General features: G+C 52.3%; 1 protein-coding gene across 1 annotated transcript in view; it reads right to left on the minus strand.

The window, feature by feature from the left end:
- ANK1 (ankyrin 1) overlaps window positions 1-15,663 on the minus strand; it is a 69,443-nt gene that overhangs the window by 23,985 nt on the left and 29,795 nt on the right. The window contains exons 2-4 of the mRNA XM_086477156.1: window positions 7,141-7,242; window positions 1,506-1,604; window positions 327-425 (exon numbers count right to left, since the gene is read on the minus strand). Coding sequence (XP_086333282.1) covers window positions 327-425; window positions 1,506-1,604; window positions 7,141-7,242 — 300 coding nt within the window. The remainder of the gene's footprint in view (window positions 1-326; window positions 426-1,505; window positions 1,605-7,140; window positions 7,243-15,663) is intronic.

A 15,663-nucleotide genomic window follows, 5' to 3' on the forward strand; every position in this document is an offset into this window, starting at 1 on the left:
AGTTGCTGGAGACCTTATGGCTGTGCCAGGGAGGTATCAGCCATGAGTCCTCCCAGGATGAGTTCAGGGTGCTTGTGTGTGCTGCCATGGACTCCCTCAGCAGAGAGACCATTCCACTCCCCCCATATCCCTCAAGACTCCCTCCCCACCACTCGCACACCTGTCTTCTTTCGGGAGTCTGGCAGAGCAGTCCTTGCCCCTGAACAGCCCTAGAGAAAAACTGTAAAGGGCTGCTGAAGTGCCCATGCTGGGCACAGTTCCCACCATGAGGACACCACCATCATGCACACTGAGTGCTTTTCCTGCCCCAGCCCAGGTCACTCTACCTGTGACTGTGCATTGACGTTGGCCCCGTAGTTCACCAGTTCCCGGACCACGTCCTGTTGTCCAGCCAGGGCAGCAATGTGCAGGGCTGTGTTTCCCTTCTGAAAGACACCACAGGGCAGCGCTCAGGGGCTGGAGCAACCCAGGATGCTGGCGAAAGATGGGCCTGACATTTGCTAACACACGTCCAAACAGAGCAGCTGGCCAGGGGAAGCCTGTGGGGTCATGCAGCCCTTGCTCCATGCTCCGTCCCTGCTACAGACCAGGCAGCTACCCTTCACATTTGTTGGCCAGGGAAGAGAGTGATTTCATCTTTCCCATGAAGTTACTGGCAGCAAAAGCTGTATGCACTGTCAGGCTCTGTGTATCTCCAGCACCGAAAGATAAGGAGGGGAGGGAGGATGGGGTAGCTGAGCTGGCAGTCTTCAGGCAAAACTGCAGTGTGTGCCCTGGTAGCCAAGGCATCCCAGCAGAGCTAAGGGATGATAAGCAGGCTGGAAAATGCAGACACAGGCTCTTCTGACTTGTGCCTTTGGGTGGTGTGGCAGAATGCCAGACTCTGCTCTGCACCCCAAGCCCTGCCAGGGCACAGGGGAGGTGGCAAGCCAGGCCCCCTCCTGCTCTCACAGCCCTTCAGAAGGTGCTAGAGGCTGCTCATTTGTCAGTCCTGCTTGCTTGTACCATTGTCTCACTTGTCACCGAGCAAGAACCACACCCCGCTGCGGTGATGTAAGGAGAGAATGATATGTTATTTACAGAGAACCAGAGCTCTCCAGGCTTGCAACAATGGTACCAAGGCCATCTCAATGTTGCAGCACACAGGGGCTGCCCTGGGGCAGTGAGGGCTGACCTGAGCCAGCAGCCAGTGCCAGGAGGAGATATGAGCAAAGACAGCACTAGCACATGTTGTGGCTTCTATTATTCCCCTCTTGAACTCACAGTGGCTCCCATGGGGGAGAGGCATGGGTGGAGAAGATCCTCCCACCCACCTGGAGGTGCCCAGCACAGCTTTGACTGCGCTGAAACCAGAGCCTGGTCCCCAGGCCCCAGCCCAACAGCACAGCCTTTCCAGGGGCTGAAAGCAAACAGTGTGATTCGCTGCTCGGCTACTGCTGGTTTGTCTGGCAGCAACAGCAGGGTGCAGAGTTGTGACTAATGTGATCAGACTCCCTTGTCCTCACCTTGGTCGTTGTCTCCAAAACTATCTCCTTGTGCAGCAGCTCCACCACCATTTTCACATGGCCCTCCTTCGAGGCCAGGTGCAAGGCGTTCAGCCCATTCTGGAGGAAGCAAAGGTGGGAGAAGGGTATTAGTCACCTGCTGGGGCTCTCCAGGGAACCCCCTACTCTCAGCTCCTGTGCAGACACAACTGCGGGCGCTTGGCTCATGCTGGAGAAAGTCCAGGCTGGTGGCAGCAGGAGCCGTTGCCTTGTTCCCGAGCCCTGTGCTGGCATCCAGCACAACAGCCATGGTTAGCTGCACGCTGCCAGGGCAACTGCACACAGCTGAATGCTGAGTTGCTGACCAATGCTGGAGGTTTCTCCACGAGCAAAGCATGCAGACCCCCGTAGATGATTTCCTATGGATGGGTGGCACCACAGCTCAGCATGTGTGTGTGTTTGGCACCACAGGCACTGTTTCAGTCCTCCCTGCTCATGACACATCCCTGATGTCAACTCGTGTCTTTGCTCAAGTGACTTTCCTTGGGATGCTCCACCCCACGACCACCCACCTGCAGTCAGGCTTTTCAAACATAAAGCACAGAGCTGAGCTTTGTGTATAGCCCAGAGTAAGGATGCACCAGAGCTGCTGTGTAAGTGCACATACAAACCTTAAACTTTAACATTTACACAGATCGAGATGCAGTGAGAAGCTCTGCACAGGACAATGATTTTATCAAGCGGCAGCCGAATTTAGTTCACAGCAGTTCAGAAGCTTCCAGTCCAGCAGCTGGCTTCTTCCTGGCTTTGCAGACTGCCCACCAACAGCCCCATCCTGCAGCCCATGCTCAGCAGAGGGTCAGCTTTGCTCCCTCAGAGTTTAGCTGCAGCAAAGTGTGCAGAGAAAGTGTTGGCTATGCCACTGCTAAGCTCTACCAGTTCCAGGAAGCTCCCAAACAACCGAAGTGATTTCTCAAGAACACCTCTGCATATGCCCCAGTCTAGCTCGCCTTCTTCCTCCACATGGAACCCGAGCGCTAGGAGCAAAGGGCTGGCCAGTGCCCTTTTAGCATCCCTGGGCTGTCAGAAGGAGGAGTCAGGCAAGTCACCACCCTAGAGGCTGCTAAGACAGCTTTTGCTCCATTATTTCCAACACCCTCTTCTGCTTCCCAGATGTGAACAAAAGGGCTGGGATATTTGCTGACAAAAAGCTGAAGTACTTGCAGGCAATTTCAGAAAAAATGTTTTTTCCCCATAAGGCAAACTTCCCTTGTGCCTCACTTCTCCCAGGTGGATGCACTATGTTTACCCACCCCTACGCAATGCTGTCATGTGGCAGAGATGCCAGCTCCCTGGTAGCACACAGTCCTGCCCAAGTACTCCACCTCCCAACCATCTGTTTCAGCTCCTGTAGAGCACTGGAAGGTCACTTCACAGAATTGCTTCATCCCCACCTGAATATAGGTAGGGGAGCAGAACGTGCCTGGGGAGGCTCCTGTTCCAGCCCTCAACACTCCAGTTAAACTTACAACAGCTTCAAGAGTGTTATCATACTGGAAAAAGGTTTTCCACCCTCTCTCACTCAAAGCACCAGCTATCCAGGATCATAGTCAAAGAGTCACAGATTCTTTTGCTCAACTGTGATTCCAGCACAAAGAGTAAAAACCTAAAAATCCACAGGCTTCCTCAGCACGCCAACTCCAAAGTCCCCTAGAGCCTGAAGCACAAAAGGCCTGCTTCCAATGGAAAATGAAGCAGGAAAGCTGCAACACCCACAGAACAGAGCCACTGAACGGAAACTCCCCCCAACCAGGCCTGGCTACACTAAGCCCATCGCCTTGGTCAAGCCCAGCTTCTTTGACTAAGACACACCTGCACAACTGCATACAGATGGTCACTGACACCCTTGCCTTCATGAGCTCACAAGTCCATGCTTTTTCTTGGTTACACTCAAACAACAAACACCTGGAGTGCAAGATCACAGATGCTCGGTTGCTCTCCTCAGCACATATGCCCTTTGACGCAAGGGATTCATAAATAACCTTTTGAATGCTGAAGACCTGTGAGGAATCATTATTCTCTGGCCCTGCAGCAATAAGCACAATGTTTGCAGATCGTTTCCCAGTGGCCCATCGATATTTCTGCTCCAGGAACAACACAGGCTGTTTTGCACATTTGCTTTGGCTTGACAGCTCATCTGACCCAAAACCGCCACAGGATGTGCTTAATTTGAAAGGTGCTGTATTCACCTCACTAAGTGCCACAAACACTTCCCAGAAATCCCAGTCACTGGCTGTCAATGCAACAAATGCAGCCCTATAGAAAAACACAAAAGACAGGACTTTGCACTTAGCCTGTACCAAAGCAGGGTCCTGCCCTGGACTGCCCATCAGGACTGTGACGGCCACCCCGACAGACTATCTCCTGGCACCCATGTGCTAGCACAGCGCCATTCCCTGCTGGCGAGGGTCCTGGTAGCAAGATGCGCTCATCCTCAGGTCTCCAGCTCCTCGTGGATGAGATGGGAGCATGCAGGTATTCAAAACACGAGAGAGGTGGATGACGAAGACACTGATGCAGATGGCAGCAATGAAGGGGATGAAATCGATGGGATGAAGATCAGATGGCATGTCAAGGTCTCTGCACTTGAGTAAGAATACAGGGCCTGTGGGATAGGTCTGACCACATATATCCCTCTTTATTTTATACAGGACATGTGAGGTTGGACCTTTCCCACAGGTCTGATATTCCTCAGAAGGAAACCCCAAAGTGCCATCTAACCTCAGGGAGAAGGCAGGAACCAGTGCAAAGACATCACTGAAAGAAGTGCCTCATACTGTCGTAGCCACGTGCTCCCCATCAAGGTGTTAAATCCCCTCACCAGGACCAGAAATCTGGCTGGAAACAGGACTCACTGCCAGTCAGTGGTGACAGCTGATGACTGACTGTCTCTCTGCATGAGGAAGAAGTTGAAAGCCATCGTCTTTAGCTTGTGGCTGGGTCTCCCTGTCTTAATTCTTTGCAGATCCCTCTCCAGAACCACATATTCTGCACTAGAGTGGTACAGGAGCAGCGGACATAGAAATTCTCCCTCTGCTTTTAAGTTTGTCATTGGAAATGAGTGAATATCCGTGGCGCAATCTGCTTGCAGAGTCTCCCATCTCAGAAGGCATGGGCCAGCATGGCCAAACACAGCCTGCTCTTGCCCCTCTCCTCCAAACATCCACCGAAAGTGGCAGGAGGGAATTCTCTGAGCCTCTTGTAAGCAGGCAAAGTAAGATGATTTTCCCTGCCAGGCTCTCCTCCAGCCTCTGCCACACATGGCAGCATCTCCAGTTCTTCCTGGAGAGGAGAGCAGCACAGACGTCAGCAGCAGGATCTCCCTGCTCCTTATGACTTCCTTTCCCAGAGGTCTGTAAGGGAGCAGTGGACGCATTAAACACCTATTTGTCTCTGCTCATTTGAAGCCAAGCGCTTGGAGGCAGGAGCAGTGTAACTGCTTCCAGCAACTGTCCTGCTGCTGTGGCTCAATTACACAGGCTTCTGCTCCCCCAAGAGAGGCTAAGGGAACAGCAGCGGGGTTTAATGACTGGGGCAAATTCCGCAATGAAGGACAGCAACTTGGAAGATCTTGCCAGGTGCAGGTGCACAATCTGCTCAGTGCCAAGTGCAAGCCAAGTCCTGCAGCCCAGGGCTAAGAGCGCATCACATGGCCTCTTCTCTTTTCAAACCCTGTACCTCTCCAAAATGGTTATGTGGTCAGAGCCTCTAACCCCCTAACAGGACCCCACAGAAAAGCTCATCTTCAAAGGACTCTGAAACTGAAATTTTTTTACCTCTTCTCCCTACAAGACCCCTCTGATCTAAATCCCATATGTCCCCACACAGCCCCAGGACAGAAGTCTTGGAGAGTATCTGGATGCTGATTATGAAGTAATAATCCAGATAATACAATGATGAACAAAATAAGCATCTCCTGAACTTTCCCCAAACCTCATCTCATGTCCCAGAGAGGAGAATGCAAGCTGCAGTGTGCCCCAGGGGCCTGCAGAAGCCCACCATCCCTGCACAGTACCATTGGCCAGAAAAGAAAAGGAGACGGTGACATTTCCTGGGGGAACCTGTCTGCGGTAACTGTGCCAGCCACTGCAGTGCACAAATCAGTAGGTCTGAACTACACTTGGTTTCCGGACTTGATACTGAACCAGGTGAATATACATTCGTGCTACTGGCTGAGCCAGCCTCCCCAGCATCACTACTGCTCTAGGAAGCAGCCAACAGTGCAGCCTGTCTGTCCCCCCTGCTCAGCCCAACCCCCTTGAGTCTCTCCCTACAGCACCCGCCCCAACTCAGGCTGAGCCACTTGCTTTTGGCAGCTACACAGATACAAAATGTTCTGTCGATTATGTGCAAACAATTCCTCTGTGCCTGCAGCTCTCTTTTCCTGGGGCAGACCTGTCTCTGCTTTGGGCTAGGAGGGGCTCCACCTGCCCAGCACCTCCCAAGCCACAAACACCGGCATTTTTTTCAAACACCCCCTGCTTGTGTTAAGCTGCAGCTTCTGGGAATCTGAAAGCCTGAGCATTGCAGGCAAGGGGAATATCCCCAAGAGTAATTCCTGTGACGTCCCAGCCACTGTGCTACACTCTTCACAGCTATCTGCTCTGGCCTCTGATAAGCAACTGAACCCCTTCCAGCTGTCCCAGTTGCTTGTCACCCTAAAGGAGCCTCAGATTTCCCTCTCTGATTATCTGTTAATACCTTTTGCTACACTCCAGCCCGTACTGCCAGGCTCCCCAGATCTTTATAGCTATTGCTACCCTCCCTCCCCCAAAGACAACTGGTCCAGATCTGAGTTCTGGCCAGCCATTTTCCTCACCAGCATAGAACCTGTTTCCACACAGCTCAGCTGTGGAAAGCTCCCCAGCAAGGGACCACTCTCATGCTGCAGTCTGCCCTGTGTGGCCTCTCCCCTGAGCTCAATTCTGGTCAGGAGCTCCTGTGCCAGCTGTCTGGCACAGGCAGGGACACACGGCTGTGGGTTGCCTGGAGCCTGGCAGGGGGTGGCACAGGTGAGAGGAGGATGGGGTCTGCCAGGACACACAATTCTGCACCCCAGGGATCCCCCTATCGTGCTGGCAGTCATGCCTCCGTGATCTGCCAGGCTGATGTGCACCTCCCCCTCAGCCTGGCACGCCACAGCTCTGGAGATACATGTCTGGAGACTGCACAATGTCTTTGCAGAGCAGGTCACCCCCAGAAAATCACCTCCACACAGAAAAGTTGCCACTGCACTCCACATAACACAGCACTTCTTTTCTCACCCCTCCAAATGCTTCATCAGGAGCTAGGCACATCAGGCACCGGAGGGGAGTGGGGTCAGGACAGGCAGCCTCTCCCACAGAGGTTTTAAACTTCCTTACCAACTTCTTACCAGCCAACTCACACTCTGCTCCGTGGCAGATAGGACTGTGGGAGGTGCCTCCAATCGGCTATGCAAAGCACAGCAAACGAGCAGCCACAGGGAACACCTCCCTGCCTCGGTCCCACGGGAGCAGTGTAAGGAAGGGATGCAGCGACTGTCATGGGAGCCACTGCATGGCACATTTTTGCATGAACTAGATATGGTACCAGAAGCCCTGTGGATTTCACATACCTGGTTACAGGTGTTAATATCTACCCCATTCCTGAGGTGATCCAAAGCTTTGTCCAGATTCCCGGATCTTGCAGCTCTCAAGAAACTGGTTGCAGCATCAGCCTTGGGGAAAAAAAGAAAAAGCATGAGACTCAAGAGTCCCCTGGTTCTCCTCCATCACCAGCACAGGGCCAGCTCTTCACTCAGTCGCAGAGAACATGACTACAGGCAGAAAAGGCAGAGGCCAGGCAGGTCAAGGTGGGAACTGCTGGGATAGACCAAGGTGCCCTGAATTAGACAGGAAGAAGCAGGGCTGGGACCCGGACTTAAGAGTGAAAAGCATCCAGATGACAGGGCAGGAGAGCCACACGAGGTCTGCAGCTCATCCCGGCACTGTGAGCAGGGTAGGGAGGGAAGCTCTAAGTGGACTCCTGCAACCATGGCAGCCTCCCTTGGCCCAGGAAACACCTCTGTGTCCTGGCTGAGAGGGACAAGGCCTAAACTGCAGCTGTGGTGAGCCCACCCCTGCTGTCCTCCAGAAACCACTGGGTAGCCACAGTGGTGAGTTCGAGTACTGGCACCAGGGACAATGGCCCCGGCTGAGTGCCCCACAGCCAGGAAAGCTGCAACTCTCTTTTCCGACAGAAACAAGGCAGTGCCTCCCTGCATCACTGAAACGCAGCCACCCCAGGCAAGGCACAGCAACGGATTGAGCAACACTATTTAGCGGCGTAAGGCAGCAAATGAAGACCATGGGATGGCTCACCAGAAGCTGGAGAACAACAGGGTGGAAATGCAGTGATGAGGCTCTCTGAGGCTGGGACCCTGGACTGTTAAGTATGAGCTGGTGTGTGCCTGCCCACTAGGTCCAGCCCAAAGGGCCCTCTGCAGCAAAGAGCTGCGAGACATCCATGGCAGAGTCACAGAACATGCTCCTCTGCCTTCAGCTCCAACAGAAAATCAGAACCCCTCTTGTGCCACTCATGTTGGGACTGCTCAAGGGACCTCCTGTGCTACAAGAGCCTACACCTGCCTTCCCAGGCCATCCTGTGGTGCCCACAGCCTGGCTGTGGAGGAACACCCAGGACTAGGAAGCTCCTGCACATGCTGGAAGCAGCATGACCACAGAGGACAGCACTGGAGGCAGACCTAGGCAGGATGATGCACCACACAGGTTCAGGGCTCCTCTCTTTGCTGCTCAGCCATTCGAATTTGGACTTTGGAGCAGCACAACTCAGCTGCCTTCTGCTCTCCTCTGTCTGCCTCCCCCAGCCCATTCTTTCTGCCCAACCCGCCTACCCCAGAGAAATGCAGCCGTGTCCTGGGCCCACCACCCTGCTACCACCTGCAGAAGCAAGGCCCACAGACAGGATGTCCTGGCCCCCACTGTGCCAGGCACACCCTGCAGAACTCAGTCCAGGCTCCCGCAGCAGTGGCCGGGTGTCATGGCCCCTTCTGGGGCAGCCCATGGGCTCAGAGGGACAGGGGGTGGAGGGCAGCACCACCATGCCCTGTCCCGATGCGCAGCCTCCGCGTGCGGGGGGGAACACGTGCTGATCGCATGACCTCCTGTGCCAGCTGGCTCCATTTGCTATCACCTCGGAGGAGAGCCCTGTCCATCTGGGAAGAGCCCCCAGATTCAGAGCAGAGCTGCTGGCTTTGTGGAGCACTGTAAGCACCCAGCAGACACGACATGGCACCTCAGTGCCCTGCTCGTACAGGATGATCTACTGTAAGAGGCAGAAGGCAGCACCAGCACTGTGCTTAGAAGTGCAATTTGCGCCCTAAGCCCTGTGCGCTGTCTACGGTCTAGCGAGGAAACACTGACAGTGTCAAGCAACAGATCGTATGCAAAGAGCTTTTCCAACTCCAGACCCTGCTAGAAGCCTCTGCATCTCAGGTCAAGATCAATGACAGGGCAGCACCTCAGCTATGCCGCCAGCATGCCAGGCACAGTACAGACCTTCCACAGCAAACTCCCTGGAAAGTCAAAGCACAGCTCAGCCAGGCTCTCCCACCCATGGGACGCACATGGAGCTGCAAAGATCTAAATGGTAAAACTCTACAGGCTCCAGCAACAAAGGGGCTCCCAAAACCCCAGCACGCCCAGCAGCAGAGACTACAGGCAGAAAGCAAGCAGAAAAGCAAAGCCGAGGTCTCTGTGGCCACGAAGGAGAAGTGCATTGTGTACTCACAGCCACGTCTGGACCAGACCTGCCCTTTCGTGCTGCCATACTCCGGCACTTCAGCTGAAACCTGAGCCTGGTGTCCCCTCTCCCCCTCCTTGGTTATCTACTCCCCAGCTTTGAGAGAGCCAGTAAGTTACACTGCATTCTATCTAAAAATACAGGCTCCCTCCTCGCTCCAATGTAGACCTTGCAGGGATCGCCAGCTGCTAATGGAATTTGCTCATTTTCCCTCCATTACTGTGTCAGACAGGATATTTAATAGCGAGCCGCCTCTGGAAAGTGGAAGACTGCTGCCAAGTGCAGGGAGCGGGTCAGAGCTGCAGGTACCACCTCGGGAACAGCAAAGAGAAGCCCCACAGACATGCCCAGGAGCCAGGCATTTTACAGGTAACACCTGCCACAGAGGAGAGGTGTCATGGTTCCCTCCCGACCCTCTGGATGCTGGGGGCAGGGCCCTGGAGAATGTGTTGAAGTTTCAGTGCTTCAGAGGTACTGCCCTTCTGCTCCCCATGCTCAGCATGCACCTTTCAGAGATGCGTAGAGAGATGCAGGACATCAGGCAGCAGCAGTCACACAACACATGTGGCCAGAGAAGAAGGGATATCTCAGCTCAAATGGTAAAAGCAGAGGAAATAGATCTGCAGTCATATTGCCCTTCTGATTTCAGTGTGCATGTTGGGACTGCCTACCTATCACTCAAGGGGCATTCGTTCACAACAGCTTGCTTTACTGTGGGGTGTCACAGAGATCAATACAACACTAGATTAGCCAGGTAACTGAAGCACAGTTTGGGTCACGGCCATCTCCTGAATTTCAGCAAAAGGGAGCAGCAACAGCAAGAAATGCAGAGACCCTAGGGAACCAAGAAGATGTGCGTATCAAAAAGATACACACACACATCCTAGTCAGCACAACACCAACATGCCTAAACACCAACACACACAGTGCACAGTTACCATACACTAATAAGCACAAAGCATAGCATGGGCATGCTACATGCAGCCCCCCGGTATCTGTACACACACACACACATGCAGTCATTTGCTACCCGTGTGCCCTAGGATATACAGCAACTTCTTCCAGATGCAGACTGCTGCTACTGGTTTCCCTTTGGAGTTTGTAGTGTTTCTTTCTACTCTCCTTTGCCTTCCTAGCAATCTTCCAGAAAGGAGCTACTCCAGGGGAGAAAATAAACTGCCTCACTTGCCACTGTGTACCTTTTGCCCTGTTACACGGCTGCTAAATCCTACACACAGGTGTCGTGCTTCACAGACTTGTGGACATTCAAGCTGTGAAGCGTCAGGAGGCTGCTGCCAGCAACTCCCCCAGGGAGAAGCCTCAGATCTGGACTTTGCAAAGTGCTCCGAGACCTTCTAAAGTAAAAAAAACATAGCACAGCACATCAGACTGTGCTTCTATTTTCCTTCCCTTTCTTTTTTTTTTTTTTTTTCAGGAAAAAGCTCCCCTTGTCTGCTGACAATCTAAATTTTTCCCTTTCCCTCTCCTGGCCCTGATCAGTGGCTTCCTCTGCTCCTATTCATAGGTGTCTTCCTGCTCTCACAGCCTTGCCCTGCAAAGCACTACTGCTGCTGGATGACTGTCCTAGCCCTTTCACGCCAACATGAGAAGCCTGGACCTGACCAAGCCCACTGCATTGTAGCTGTGGCTAAGGCAATAAGCAAAGAGGAAGTTCTGCCAAACCAGGGGCTCAGGCTGGATTTCAAGGGCTGCAGTCAAGAGGTTCAATAATCCTGCTCTATCTTCTTCTTGGCTGTGGTCAGTCCCGCTCTAATCTCTTCTGGCAGTGCCTCGCTCTCACTCCCACCCAGGGAGGGGCTCCAGCCAGCTCTTTCTGCACATCGCTGATAAAGGCAGGGAGGGTCTCAACACTGCCTCCTTCTGTGAAAAGTGGCAACATTTTTCAGAAGCCCACTCTGTACAAGCTGCTAAATGCTGCAAGTAGACGATTCCCAAGTGCAAATGAGTTCAGGGACTTGTGCTGATCTCACAGTGTTTTCTGGGACACAAAGACAGGCAAGAAGCAAGTCGCCACACTGTTCCAGAATGGTAAAAGGCACACATGCACCCTGCTACGCTGCCTTCTCTATCCTATCTGCCCACTTGCTCATCTACCTGCAGATCTTCTGCTGGAGTAGCGAGGCAGCCTGAGCGGGGACTGCAACTCCTTTGTTTATGCAGCACCCAGCACGAGAAAGGGTTGAGCTGGCTTCTTGCTGAGAAGCTCCAGAGGAGGTGGGACCCCTTCACTGCAAGGATGTGCACACAGGTCTGTGGTACTGCCTGGGAACATGTCCTGCTATGGACAGGACCAAAGATGCCAAAAGAAAGGGCCTGGGTGCCCTTTCCAACAAGTCTCTGATTCCAGTAGTCCCTGGAGATCAGCCCTGCCCGTGCTGCACAACCACCAGGCAACAGCACAGGCAGGTGAGGGGCAGCACACCCAGTCAGAGGCTGCTAGCACCCATTACACCTTCTCACTGCCTGCAGAAACAAAGCGCTTTGACACTTGAAACCAGCTCGTTCCCTGCTCCATTACAACAGCTGCAAGGACTACTTACAGAGAGGGAAGAGTTGGTGAGCTTATGGTCACTGTGAGGTTTTTTTGAAATGGGCTGTATTTTCTCCACTCTCTACCCAGAGGTATTGCACAGCCAGAACTGCCCTGCACATGAAGTACTACAGGAAATTCCCAGAGACTCAATTCTCAGTCGCATCATTCAGCCCCTGCCTTGCCCTTCCCTGGTCTCTGCCACATATCTTCAGTCTGAAGAACTGTGCTGCTTTTACACCAGAGAAGAGGAATTGCAATGCAGACTTTCAGATAACAAATCGCTTCCCATGCCCTGGGGAGCAAAATGCTTTCTGCCAAACAACAGTGAGACCCAGTGGCCAGGAAATTTGGGTCTGCTCTGCTGCTGAGCCACACAGCTGATGCCTGCCCAGGAAGAGAGGGAAGCTGGCTGTATGGGGATTTTGCCTTAGTCCCTGCATGCCAGAGGCAGAGGGATGCAGACCAGGCCCATGTACATTGTCCTTGGGGCAGGCACTCTCCTGCCAGCCCTGGCACTCATTCAGTTTTGTTTCTTCCAGGCCTAGCTACTGGAAAACATTGCTGCATGAAAAGCTTCCTATGGCTGCTCTATAGCAAAGATCTTGAAAGTAATTACACCAAATGACACCACTACACAAGTTTATTGCTGTCTCCCGTTTTGCCACTAATTGATAACTCTGCATCTTCAAACTCTTTTGTCTCTTTTGCAATTTTTGGAAGCCATGTGCTCTTTCCAACAAGGAGCTTAGCAGCTCCAGCTCTGCACACTGCAGGTATCTGTTTGCAGCTCCATTGTTCTAACACTCTCTTGAAAACCCTTATCAGGAGCAACATGTACCACCCTTTCTCTGGGATACATTAGGAGCAAAGCCAGCTGAGATATCTTGCAAACTGTGTGAAGAGCAGAGAAACAGCAACAGGAGGGCCACAATCCCTTCCGAGAGTCATGTACAGCTGCTAAGGGAAAGGCACACTTTTACCATGGGCCCTATCTGGTGGAGGCAGCAGTGGCTTTCAGCCCCACCAAGCAGACAAACTTTCTCCTCTACGTGGCCAGTCTTGCCAGTGAACAGGGGGAAACAGAGCCAGGCTGACATGGGCTCATGGAGCAGAGGAGGTCCAGCAAGGAAACACCTGGCAGGGTGAGCAGCACACAATCACCCCAGCATCCAAAGAGCCCCAGCACCAGCAGTGAGATGCAAACCTGAATCCTGGCACCAAAGCCACATATTGCTATGGGGATCCTACCTAGACAGTGTGGAAAGGCCCAACTCACATCTGGGAAGTCATCCAGTCACTTCCAGTTGCTAGTGGCAGGGTGCTGGAACCTAAGGTCAGCGCTGCCATCTGGGGAGGTAGTGCAGTAAACCTTGCAACAGCCGTTGACGTTTTCTTTGCTCATGTGTCTTGTGTCCAGTAGTGGGCATGACCCTCACTTTTGAGGCACTATTTCCAGCAGAGACAGCAAAACCTTACATCAGTGTAGTGGTTTACTTTTAAGCAATTGCCCAACTTAGGGATTTCTCTAGAGCCAGAGCCCATTTGGACCTCCCTGCCCTTCCACACATCAAATGCCCAGGTCTGCAGGTGATAACCTGGATCCTTTCTCATCAGATGAGATGAATATGTCAGTCCTGGAAACACACTGCTGCTGAGATTAAGGGCAGACAAAAGACAGCTAGGGTCGCTCCAAGATGATCAGGGAAGATCAAGAAAATTGAATTGGAGATTCAACTCAAAATGCCCAGAAACAGAAATCACATTGTCCGCCTTACAGGAACTTTCTCTCCTATCTGTATTCACAGAAATCGGACACCCTCAGTGGTCCCCGCAGTGGAAACAAAACCTACTGGCAGGTTTCTGCCTTCTGAGTAGAAGACAGCATTCAGCAGAGCACAGCATCCCCAGAGAGGCCATAGCAGCAAAGCCTCAGGCAGGCAGCCAGCAGAGCATGGAGAACTGGCTAACAGGCACATACTGCAAACCCAGATGAAAGAGACAAGCAAAAGCATCAGGAAAATTCATTAGATAAAAGGATAAAACCATATGACCAAATTCTATGCTCTCATCATCCTCATCCCTGCCCACATGATTTAAGACTGATAAATCCATATATCCAAGTTCTATTCTCTAATCATCCTCACCTCTGCCCACATGATTTAGGTCTGCAGATCTTAATAGGACTGATGAGAGTCAAGGCACAAGAGGTGATCTCTGGAAGGCATCTGCCAAGTGAGTTTGATCTCACTTCATGCACCAGCCTGAGTAAACCCTTTGTCCATGCTCCTTTCTGCTAAGTGGAGATTTCACAATAGCTCCAGACCTCCCCAAGCCATGTACGACAGAGGCCGATGGTTTATATGCCCAGCAGAGATCCCCAGACCAGAATGGAAGGGAGAGCCCAACCATCTTGCAGCAGGTCAATCAGAGCATGCAGGACATGGAAGATCTGCTCATGTTCCTGCAGCAAGGGACTGTAAGAGCTGGAAGAGAACTCCACGCAACAGGCAGAGGAGAAATCCCAAAGCAAAAGAAGGAGGGCCCCTGGCAGGTTTGTGGGTAGGGAGGCAACTTGTCAATTAGAGTTTTGAAAGTACTGAAGAGGGGGCAAGCTTTCAGGTGCAGGCACCAGACTGGCCCTTACATCATGCACAACCTTATCATTACATAATCATGAGTAACTAGCTTTCGGAAAGCCCATTTTTACACACTCCTTTACAACAGGAGACATAGTTCTAGACTGTGACTGGTGGTGCAGGTCAGGGCCAAGGTTAACTCAGTCTCTGCTGAGCATATTCAGATGCAGACAGCATCTGTGTTGCCATTTGGCTCCTTCCCTCCCCCTCACAGGTCCCCTTTGCTAGCTGCTGAAGCTGGAACAGGTTCAGGACTGTGAGGAGGGTGGATATCAGAAACAGCTTAATCTGCATTGAGCAAGGACTTGGAAACTGTCCCTACACAGCAGACTGATCTTTCTGATAAGGATCCCCTGGTGCTACAGCCCACAGCTCTCTGAAAGCTTGTCTCTGTCAGTTTCCACCTGCTACTAATGGACTTTCTAAGTAGTAGCATCAAGATCTTGTTCTGTCATTTGCAAACCATCACTTCCCCAGTGAAGTACAGTGCTGGGTCCAGAAGCATGGAGCAGGGAGAGGAACAGGGACTGGTCCAGAAATCTGAACCAGGAGCTGGAGACCAGGACATTGTTCCTTTTACACAGAGCAAAAGCAAGGCAAGGATTAACACAGCTACTGCTCCTGCCAGCTGAGGCCACGCACACCCAGGGGAAAGCTGTCACTCTCCTTTGATGTCAGCAGGAGCCTCTGCTCTCTGCATATCCCGAAAAAGAAAAGCTATTTTTACCTCACCAGAAAATATATAGACTGTGACTGAAGACAATACGTGAGAGCTTTTCACTCAGGCACTACACCTCTTCTAACAACATAACAGGGTTTACAGCTGCTGAGATAGATGCAGCAGTGCTGTAACTGCTTTTTATCTCCTACTTTCCTAATGCATTTCCTTCCTTGGACCATGACATGGCTCAAGCAGGTGAACACTGGGGAGTTGAGAGAGCTCTAGCAGGTTGCCAGTGCAAGGGGGAAAGCAGAGACATGCTCTGAGCCTGCCTGATGCAAGCCAGGGACTAAAGCACACATTGCAGACCAGCCTCCAGTCTGCCCTGGGCTCTGGGCAGTGCCCTCACACTCAGGAGATGCACTGGAGTCCAGACCATGCCATAAGGGTCTGCCCTGGTGCCTTGTGGAGAAACTTGCTTCTCTT

Source organism: Leptosomus discolor, chromosome 23 (assembly GCF_034619465.1).
Source record: "Leptosomus discolor isolate bLepDis1 chromosome 23, bLepDis1.hap2, whole genome shotgun sequence".
Taxonomy (NCBI): domain Eukaryota; kingdom Metazoa; phylum Chordata; class Aves; order Leptosomiformes; family Leptosomidae; genus Leptosomus; species Leptosomus discolor.